Source organism: Vollenhovia emeryi, unplaced genomic scaffold, assembly GCF_000949405.1.
Source record: "Vollenhovia emeryi isolate VEMERY1.0 unplaced genomic scaffold, V.emery_V1.0 DF939154.1, whole genome shotgun sequence".
Taxonomy (NCBI): Eukaryota; Metazoa; Arthropoda; class Insecta; order Hymenoptera; family Formicidae; genus Vollenhovia; species Vollenhovia emeryi.
In genome coordinates this window covers 1,695,552-1,706,613 of record NW_011967212.1, presented here as the reverse complement: position 1 = coordinate 1,706,613, position 11,062 = coordinate 1,695,552, and the positions used below count along the sequence as shown (strand labels likewise).

General features: G+C 45.0%; 1 protein-coding gene across 1 annotated transcript; it reads left to right on the top strand.

The window, feature by feature from the left end:
• The first annotated feature begins 2,015 nt into the window (after positions 1 to 2,015).
• On the top strand, positions 2,016 to 6,104 carry LOC105565290. Its single transcript, XM_012018368.1, has 3 exons — positions 2,016 to 2,436; positions 3,196 to 3,492; positions 3,915 to 6,104. Exons 1-3 carry the CDS (start codon positions 2,016 to 2,018, stop codon positions 3,992 to 3,994), a joined length of 798 nt encoding a protein of 265 aa, XP_011873758.1. The 3' UTR covers positions 3,995 to 6,104.
• The last annotated feature ends 4,958 nt before the right edge of the window (positions 6,105 to 11,062 follow it).

Here is an 11,062-nt window from a genome sequence, read left to right as displayed (position 1 = left end):
TCATCAACGACGCCCATACTCTCGGAGCGTAAAAATAAGCACGAGAGGAATAAAAGTTTTCGATAACGTTATATTTGCTTGCTCGTAAGTTACTTCAGTAGTTTTTTCCCGACTTTATTTCTCCCCCGTCCGAGATCCTTGGGACGTTTAATCGGAGCGATAATAATTTGGACCTAGGCCTGGTTTTATCTAACGTCGATTAACTTTAATCTTAGTTTAATTCATGTTTATCTCTTCCAAAAGTAACAACTGAAAAGAGATAAAGAACGAATTAACTAAGTTTAAGGTTAAACAACGTTAGTGAAACCGAACCTTATTGTTAGTCGTATTCGTTGAGTCGACGTTTGTCTTCCCGGCAGATTTATTCTAATAAGACGCAACACCCACCCTGCACAACGTAACATTAGAGGAAAGTCCCCTAATACGAGATAGCGGAGTTTCTGCTCAATTAATAGGCATCATCTGTTGCTTCCACCATGAATTTATTGCCCTTGGAGTGAAATCTGTTTAGTGGAAAATTGATCGTCAGACCGTGTAATCGTTGCGTGAAAAGATTTGTGATTGAATTTGAACGTTAAAAACCTAATGTCTCATATTAGAGTCCAATTTCATAATAGAGGACTTTCCTCTACGACTCTACGTCGAAGATAATTGCTAGTAGCATTGCGTCCTCGGGTTCAAAGTCCTTGAGTATCAAGGCCAAGAACATTATTCCAGTTATCCGCAATATAAAGTTTAATCATCTCATTAGAAAACATTTCCAAGTACTCTCGATATTTTCCAACTTGGAGTTGTTTTACAATTATAATTTTAATATCCGTATCGAATTTCATCGGCCTCGGTAACAAGCATCATTAATCGTAACAGAAAATGCTTTCGAAGCGAGATGTAAAGAAATACTTCACAGAAGAATCGATCGTAGACGAATCCACTCTCTAAAAGTCAATCAGTGGATTATTACTGAAGACAGTGAATATTCACTGCTTCACGGTTACAAAGGAAAATCCCCTATTATGAGACAAGTTCCTAATATGAGATAGCAGAATTTCTGTTAAATTAACAAACACTATCTATTGATTCCACCATGAAGTTAGTTATTGCTCTTGAAGTGAAATCCGTTTAGTGGAAAATTCGTTGTTAGATCGTGTAATCGGTGCGAAAAAAGATTTGTAATTGAATTTGGACGTTAAAAACCTATCTCGCATTATAAGTCTGTCTCGTAATAGGGGACTTCCTCTGAATAATTCATTGCTATACTTATAACTGTCTTCAGTAATAACGCACGGATTGACTTTTAGAGAGTACGGACAGTCGAGTACTTTTAGATCTCCGATAAGATCGTAGATAAGGCCGAACAATTCGCCGGCAAATTATGCGCGGCATTCTGTAAACGTCTCGTGCACGGGAAGCACTTATGCGGCATTCTTGCAAGAATATTCGCACGCTGCTGACGTTCATGGAAGACGATGTGCCCCCTTCCCCCCCCCCCCCCCTTCAAGCTTGCGGCGTCTCGCGGTTGGCGATTAAACGCGAAAGTGCGCGCAAGAGGGAGAGTGTTCTATCCTGCGGAGATGGGAAACCCGTGAAAACCGCGCGGTCGATCCACTTTAATCACCCTTTACGACGCGATATAAATAGCTTTCTAGTTATTTATCACCTACTCTCCATAAAAATCTCTCCCTACGGCGAGGATGCGACGAAAGTTTCCGCGCGAGATCAGTTCGTTGTTTTGAGAAACAATTATTCCTCGACACCAGGCGCTTACTCGGGGCGTTCGATTCTACGGGGACGCGGTGATGGATAACGCGACCCTCGAAGGCGCGATATGCATCATCGATAATACGACGGGTTGTGGATCGGTCATTTTATAAGTGTCAGACTTACAATTCCCTCGCGGAAAAATTCATCCCTTAGCTAAGCCCCTCGGTCAAATAGACATGGAGCAATCGATGGCGAGGATTTGACGATGAGAGACAATGCTCTGAGTTTCACGAGGCCGTTAAAATTTGCTCGCCATGGACATTGACAATCGGAACGATCGTAATCGTCGGCTGAGCGGCGCGTCGTGCGAAAGGATAATTCTCTACGTGGACGATTTCGCGGCGGCAACCGGCCAGGACCTGTCGTTGGGATTCTACAAGTGTGACAAGGATATTTACGCGTTGATGCCCGGCGAACCGGATGGCGCGCGAATGAGTCGTCGCTCTAGTCTGTATCCACCCGCTCTCGACAGTCTGGGCCTGCAGCTGGACGATCGTTCAGGCCTTTATCTCCTCGACGCCGGCGATAGATCACCCTCCCCTAATCTGTGCTCTCAGACGAGCACCCCGAGACGCTCGAGATGCAATTTAGACGTCGATCAGCGTTCGAGCAGACGCTCCAGCATGCAGTCGAGTCGCTCGAGGACGAACAGCTGCGGCAGACCGACTCCTCTAGGTAGGGGATAATTAAAAGACGTCCGAGGGAAAATTCCTTGCCTACTTAATAAGAAGAAATAATGAACTATGTATCTAATTAATTTGAGGAAACTCGGATATTACCGTTGTAGAGCTTACATAGAGAAAAAGAATGTTCTTCTTTTGAAAATACGTTTAGTTTCAACGCGAAAATCTTGAAAAGAGATTGTATTGCGTTAAAGGAAGAAAACTTGAGTGAAGCAATTTTGTATAATTCAATCGAGAAAAATATATGCTTATTATTGAAGAATAATTTTCTTTAATGGAAAGAAAACCATATTGGATAGAAAATAACGCATTTTCAAATCGAAGCTTGTAATTATTACAATGATTGTATTGTCAAAATAACTATGCGTACTCTTGAAGAATATTCTTGTACTATTGTATTTGGAGATTATTAAATGCTTCCAAGAAGATTATAGATTGTTGCGTATACACAAAAGAAATAAACGCGTTAGTTTGAGTATGTAAAAGTTGATCTGACACTTATTTGTTTCTGTGTATATCTCACAGTTGACGTTTCACGTCTCCTTTCGGACATCGATATATAATCGGATAAAGCACTTGACTCTCTCAACCTGGCGTGACGCCGTAGCTCGAATACATTATAGATATATGACTCACATCGCGTTTTGTTCCGAAGCGTCCACAAAAGGGATTATCGCTTCTATCGATCAACTTCTGTGGGCGTACGGAAAACGCTTTAACATTGATACGTGACGACGACGTGAAACTTCAGGGGATGATAGAAGAGCCAGCGTTAGCAGGAAAAGCAGGCCACGAAGGGCAAGCACCGCGACTCTCCCTCGGAAGGATTCCGTCCGTCCAATGAAGACGGACGTTAGGCAGACGCCGAAGACACTGGAGGACGCTCAGCAACTCGAGCAAGCGAGGCGTCATCGGCGGATCGCCATGATCGTCCTCGGCACCTTCATCTTCCTTCTGGCGGCCTCGGTGCTGGTGGTGGTGATCACCTTGACGCAAAGCAGCCACCTGAGTCCCGCATCCATCCTGAGAGAGCAGACCGAGCGCAATCGTAAATGATGAAATTTGCAAGTCTGGACACTAACTCCAAATGATCGAGCCTTTTCGCTAGAATAGCGCGATCATTGAAACTCAAGCGCCATCCAAAGTCACTAACTGCGACCCTCCTCCGTCGTTTTCAGCCAAATGGCGTTTCTTCCCGGTGAATTTACTTTGCTCGTGGATTTAACTTCTGTAATGTAGTTTCGCAGCAACGCTCGATAAGGCTAATTTAAGTTTTGCGCCACTTCTGATTCACGAGCGATTAAGCGATCTAATTCGCCATCGAAGTCGAGGGAGATCTACCCCGACGCGGGAAGAGGGCGACATAAATCGTATAGATCGTCGCTCGCTCGCGTTGACGCTAGTGTTACGTCATATATCTCCGAGGAGATAAGTTTATCACTTGATTTACCGGCATTCTTATCGTTTCAGTGCGGAAGGAGAACGAGGAGCTGTACAACTCCCTGAACCGAGACATTTCCGTGCCCGAGAATGTCACGGCGCCTCCCTAAGACGGGGTGAATTCTTCCGGACGGAAATGCACCGTTCGTCCGTCGATCTCGTTTCGCTCCAGCCACGTCGGACGCGAGGTCCTCGCCCCGCGCGGACACTTTTCACGACGACGGGCAACGCCGCTCGAGTCGGGAATCAGCGTCGCCCATGCGTTTCGTTTTACGGAGACGCCCGGGTGATTCAGGGGAGAAATTCCGAGACGATGGTGAGAGGAAAAGATCGACAGGTCTCGGATCAGCGGCACGCTGACTTAGATGTAATTTTAACGCATTTTAACGCGATGCTCCAGAGACGCGTCCCTGCATACGTGTACGTCGCGGGTGACGCTGCGACGAGCTCGCGAGAAGTCGCGATCGACGATTGTATTGTCGGCGCGACTTCGAAATCGTCGCGTTGGTATACATGTACACTCGCATCGATGCAGACTAGGTGCCCTCAATTCCGGCGAACTTTGCCTCAGTAGAAGGGCTCGCTCCGATCAGAGACGCAGAATACAATCTGAATTATTCGCGAAGCTCAGTCAAGTTGACCGTTGAAGCTCAACACTTGAACTTGATAGCGAAATTTTTATTGGGTTGAACAAACGCAAATTTCACAACGAGTTCGACGATTCTAACGCGGTAATTAATCATCGTTTATCTCGCTCGCCAGTTGTCACAATGCGAAGCGATTAAGAGCGCCTGGTCCGCGTGGAGGCGAGCTGCAATTTTTCAGAAGCGCGATTACGATCTTCGACGAGAGTTCGCGCAGTTTTGTTGCGAGGTTTATTCCGACGATACGTCGCACACCGAATGTCAACAACGAAGGAACGAGTTAAGCTGGAAACACGTGAAGAAACTTGAGCAGTAAAACTTGAGAATTTCAACCAATCGGTATTTTCAGCATTGCTTAAGTTTCAAAATGGCTGTTTACGTTCTCGACAAGTCATTTCCCTGAAGACCGATGGCAGAGAACGATCAGTAAATCGCTTTAACACTGTCTTAGTCGTAAGGCAAGGCAGAGAAGTCGTGAAAGGCTATTGAAATTAGCCAATCACGTCGAGTATTCTTTTCGACCTTAAGGCCCTTGGTCCAAGTTCTAGTTTCGAGAATTGTGTAGCCAATCAACTTGCAGCTTTTATAGAATAGCTGCAAGTTGATTGACTATACATTTCTTGGGACTAGAACTTGAACACAGTTCTTGGATGGTGGACATAAAACTTAAGACGGTCTTGAGCGTTTATGAATCGTTCTCTATCATCAGCCCAGGTCTTAAATTTTACTGCTTAAGATTTTTCGTGTGTTCGGGTCTTTAGAAGCCACGCGAGAGGACGCGGTGCCCATAGACGTGTGGCGTCTGACCGTTCGTCAGCGAAGAATCGGCGGGTGCATGAGACCTCTCGTCTATTCGCTTTCTCGGACGTGAGAGGACGTACACTTGTAATCACTCATGCCTTCCCACATGAATTTAGCCACAGATAGAACACGTATACATTTTCCATGTATGTATATGCAAAATGTATAATTAATATGTTGATATGTGCACAAATTCATGTGGGAAGGCATCGGTGATTCCCAGTGTACGTGGACGGAATTAGGCACGCGCGAGGAATCGATCCGCGTGAGTGTCGTCGCGCGGATACGCGAGTCCTTCGCGGGCTTTTCCAAGCGGATCCAAGCGAGAAATCGTTCAGACACAACCGACATAAGTAGGGCGTAGATTCCTCGGTGCTTTTTTACATGTCTTCCAGGACGACAGAGGACACGAGCTCAACGAACGGGGGCTCTCGGGGCTCGCCGATTCCTCGCGCCGGCGACGGCCTTGGACGTTTTCGCGCGTGTAGAAAAGCTGTACATAAGAACGTTCGTTATTAACAATCGTTTGTAGTTACGCACACCGCGAGGATAGTCGAGATAAGGGCCAAATTTTGTTGTTGTCAATTGTAAGATAACTTGTCATAAGGGAAAAATAGCCCACCGAGATCACGCGAAACAGAGGCGAGGTGAAGAAACGGAGCGCTATTGGCGTACGGTTATTAAAACGTACCTGCGTGTACGCGCGCGTATGTATGTGCACGTATACCTGTACGTTATTCCACGAGTAAGGATACAATTGACGCCTCGCACGAAACACGAGTATTTTACATATTTTTATTTTCTCTCTGCTCCGCCGCAATTTCCCCATCGCGCTTTGTGACTTAATTGCTTAAAGTTTTATCGGATATTTTTCGCTATGGCGATGGCGATTCAGCAGAAACTTTTCCCGATACGTTTATTCCGCGATCCTATTCTCCACGAGCATGGAAAATATTTGCCGAGCATAATTCGATTCTGCAAATCTCGTTACTTCGCAGCTAAACGATATCCGTAATTTATATAAATACGCGAAATGTATATTCCGCGTCTTCATAAATTTACTCCAATTTTGGTACGGGAAACATCTATTACAGTCATATACGTTATCGTTGCTCGCAATGAAAACATTTTGAATTTTTATCGCTGAATTTTATCGTTCCGTTCGTGATTGAAATTATTTTAATTTGAAACGCCAGGTCAAATCTGATGTCGCTGAAACACAGATGGCGGTCTCGTGACAGGATCGGTGATATATCGATAGGGTGAAACGTCAGCTCTCCGTGCATATGGATGCCGTTTACGTATCGATGGATACGATCTGGTTTATATGAAAAATAACCGTCATATTTGGCAACAAAAGTTCTCTGTGACACAACAGGGTCGAACCTCAATATTGCTAAGGTTGAGAGAAATTTATAGGAATTTCGTGAAAATCTCTCTCGTTCATGAAAGCCTTTCGCGCGTTGAATACGGGCTAAATTGAACCGTTCAGATTGATATACGGATATTATTTTTTTTTTTAGAGCCGTGACATTTATCACGTTTTTTTTTCTGCGAACGCAAAGCGCACTAAAACGTAAACGCAGTTCTCGCCATTTTTATTTGTCTTTCCGCATAAATGTAGTAACGAATGTGATATTTCCCGTGAGCTAATTTTAATTAAAGCGCATCGTTTTTTCGAGAAGAGGCTCCGCCACAGCTTCGAATTTCTGCGAGTTCGCTAGCGCGGGAGGACTTTTTCTATTTGACAATGAGGTAATGTACGATAACGTCTATAAATGCGCGGAGTTTACACGCGCATATACGTATAATGACATATTATAGTCCCTGATGCTGTTTCCGCGCAGTAATAATAAAATTAACGCGACGCGGTTAAGGGGAGAAGGAGGAAAAACATGGGGGAATTTTAGAATTTTCACGATTACTTGTTATCGGGCTCACACGTATACGTCGGACGTACGTAGGATCCGCGTACAGCTTCCAAGTGTCACGATCGCGCGACAGATCGATCGCGATGAGGAGCGGCAAAAAGAATCTTCTTTGTCCTTCGACCAATCTTTTCTACATCTCGTAAATTTCTCTGTCCCGCGTGCCGAATTAACGCGTCCGCGCTTTGCTCCGTTTCGCTCTCTACACTGTGAGAAAAGTGTGTAAAATTACATTCATAACAAGCGCAGCGATTACACTGTTAATAACGGAAATATATAAATTTACGTACTTTCGCGAAAACTTTTTTTACTCTTTGTTGTGTAACTGCTTGTTTATACTTGATGGAAATTTACAAAAAAAATTATCAATTTTACACAATTAAACGCAAGCAGTTTACTTATTACGCAAGGTAATAATTTTACCTACAAGGTGTAAATTTACTGACGTATGTAAATATACACCTTTAATAGATGGTCTCAATATTGCCCATATAATAATTGTAATTTTACATATAACTTTTTTACAGTGTATTCTAAGGATAACCGTCCTGAGGAATTATGTTTCACCGCAAAGAAAAACACTGTACTGTACTTTGCTGCGATCACGTTTGATATCCTTTGCTCTGTCAACACGGGGAGAATGTTCTTTTAAAATTTATCCTGAAAATAATGTAATCGTGGGACAACGCGGTATTTCGAAGAATTTGATTAGTAAAATGTATGCCAAGTACAATTACTAGTGAAATGTATGGGCAATTTTCAGAAGACTCACAAAGTTGTTGGAAATGCCATATTGTCCCACGATTACATGATTTTCAGGGTAAATTTTGAAAGAAAATTCCCTCCGTGCACGAATTCACGGGGCCGATGCGGGTTTGATCGGTCCGCTGATCGCACACAATCGGACGATCGACTTATCGCTGCGGAAGGAAAACGAGATCGGGGCTGACCGTTCGCGTCGCACAATCAGTCGGCAAACGTAGCCGCCGATCTTTCGCGATGTGTATCGCATAAGCTAGAAGTTAATCGATAATCGGTTTTTCGGGCGTATACGCGTCGGGCTTCTTTTTTTTTCTAGATAAGATCGGCGTTCGGGGATCGCTACGTTCGGAGACGGCGCAGCCGATTACGCCGATTACGCCGATAGGCTTGTCAAAAGTAGTCTTTTAAAGCAGCTCACGGCCGGAAGTACCTCGGCCATAGCTCTCGAATCACCGATCGACTCGGCGACACGGAGAGACACAATAATTCGCGTACACGTTGCGTAAAAATCTTTTCTATAAAGATTTTTCCCTTTTTTACCTATTAATTACCGATTTCTAGGGCCACTTGGTAGACGTTACATAGCGTACGAGGATCTCCTTTCGCTAAGCCTGTCTCTCGCGACGAGCCTTCGCTCCCGTCTTCTTTTTTGCATTACGCTTGGAGATCACTTGGCCTAAACGCGAGAGATCCATTTAATAAGCGAGCTAATAAATAGCTTAGTACTCGCGCGCTCGTGGCTTTACCCGGGTAGTCTCGAAGAGATCCCACGAGGGCGAATCGAGTGCGACGGGTGTTCGCGCAATATAGTGGACGTTAGTAACTCGAGGATAAACGGAGAGATAAAAAGGAGAGAAAGAGAAATATTTGCGCTGGTCGCGTTTTTATTTCTTACGACACTATGATACCACCGAGAATTCGATACGATCGCGTCGACTTGGCGTCGCGCGTGACGATTAACGACGAACGCTCCCTTTGTCGGGGTCGCACCGTACTTAAAATTTAAGGTCCCCGAGGCACGAGACGCGTGTGCCAAACCAAGTGCGTGCGTGCACGGCACGCGCTCCAGTTCCCTTTGACAATCATAGTGCCGATGCGAGTACGATCGCTTTTTACGAGAGAGAAGAAGAGGGCATTTCCTGCGTCGCGGCGACGCGCGGCGTGGCTCGTTACACGAGCGACAAGCTCCACTCGGCAGTGCAATGAGCGGATTGTTCTCCGATCGTTGATTCATAGTATAACTAGTCCACTCCGTCGTTTGTTTGGTTTTGCGTCGATACCTTCTGCGCATCCGCCATTATCTTGGTCGAGCCAATAAGAGAAAAGTTGTACGTGTAGCTTTGATAAGTACGCACCACGGTCTTACAGTAGACTACGTTTCCACCGAGGGTCAGAGTCGGGCTAGAGTCGGGTCAGAATCGGGTTGGGGTTTGGTGTTTTGGTGTTTCCACCGCAAGAGCGCTCACCCCAACCCGATTCTGACCCGACTCTGGCCCGACTCTGACCCTCGGTGGAAACGTAGTCATACAGGTCTGGAAACGACGGTGGTTGTATCTCTCAACATTCTTGTTTTTACTTCGATTCTCAGCCGCAAGGTACGCTGTGGTAAATGGATGTCATGTGCGAGACAATGACAGAAGTAGTGTACATCTTTTTTTCTTGCACGTACCCAAGGAGAACAAAAAGTCAGCAGGATGATGTCAATTTGATGTCATATTGACCAAATTGACATCATCCCGACTTTTTGTTCTCCTTGGGTACTCCTCAACAGCAGCAACGCACAGTGACGATAGCGCGAACGAAAACCTAACTCGCTAACGGTGACATCCGACAGTTCGATGTCGTTTCCAGACCTGTGTATACGACCGTGGTACGTACGCACATATCGTTGGATTGCTGAGCCAAGCAATAACGGAATACCACGTGATCGGGACGAAAGAATCAAAGGGCCGACAGAGAGTGGACCTGCTAGTTATACTATGGGTGTGTTCCCATTCCCTCCCACGATCAGTTCTACTGACAGTGCTCCTAACAGTCTCGGGCATTCGGTATCAAAGAAAAGGTGTGACTGGTGCGCATTTCGAAAAGAATAACTGCTATGTTATTACGAAGGATACTGAAGTTTCATTTGGAAACGACTTTCTCAGAAGCTGAATTCAGTAATAGCGTCCAGTACCGGCGGTAGCACCGAGAGGAAGTGGGAACACACCCTATGGTTGATCGCTCGGGATCGCCAGGCAGAAATGACTCTCATGCTTCTCACATTGCTTCTTACTTCGTAGCTTCGACATCGCGCCGGCAGCCGCGCGCGTCCGTCGACGGAAAAATGTGTTCGCAATAAAAAAAAACGATGAGGCACCGATAAAACGTACAAAATTTTAACTTGCAAACTTCGTCTACAGTTACAAGTACCACCGGTACTGCAAACAAGAGATTCGCGATTGTAAAGGCCTGCGTCCGCGATGCTAGAACTTGGACCGAGAGTTTATGGAACAGCTGCTAGTTGATTGGCTACACATTTCTCGAAACTAGAACGTGGGCCAAGTTCTAGCATCGCGGACGCAGGCCTTAAGAGAGGCACACAGCTCAATATTATCGAATTTCGAGAACGAGATTTCAACGGACTGTCTACTTCGAGCGGATCTTTTCCAAATGTTTCTATGTAACTTCGCGTAGAGTATGATGCCTAAGTTCAGAATGCGAGAAGCATTCGTGTAATTCTTTTCCATACAATGAGAAGCAAGGAACCTGCCTTTACTTTTTATCCCTCTATCACGGCGAAACCCTTCGGTTATTAAATATAACACTGGAAATGCGCCAGACAGGTCTCGAAACGATCATTTTTCTAATTTTTCTCTGTTTACCACGAGCGATTAATCTCTATGAAACAATGCATATTAAATGAAGAGAAACGATTTTGCGGTTTGAACATACAACTTTTAAATATGCACGCGGGTGAATCCGCGGTCTTCCCCCTTTTCGGTAAAATTGGGCGACGTGCGTAACGTTAAATAATAAGCGGGATAAAAAGCTGTGTGTGCAA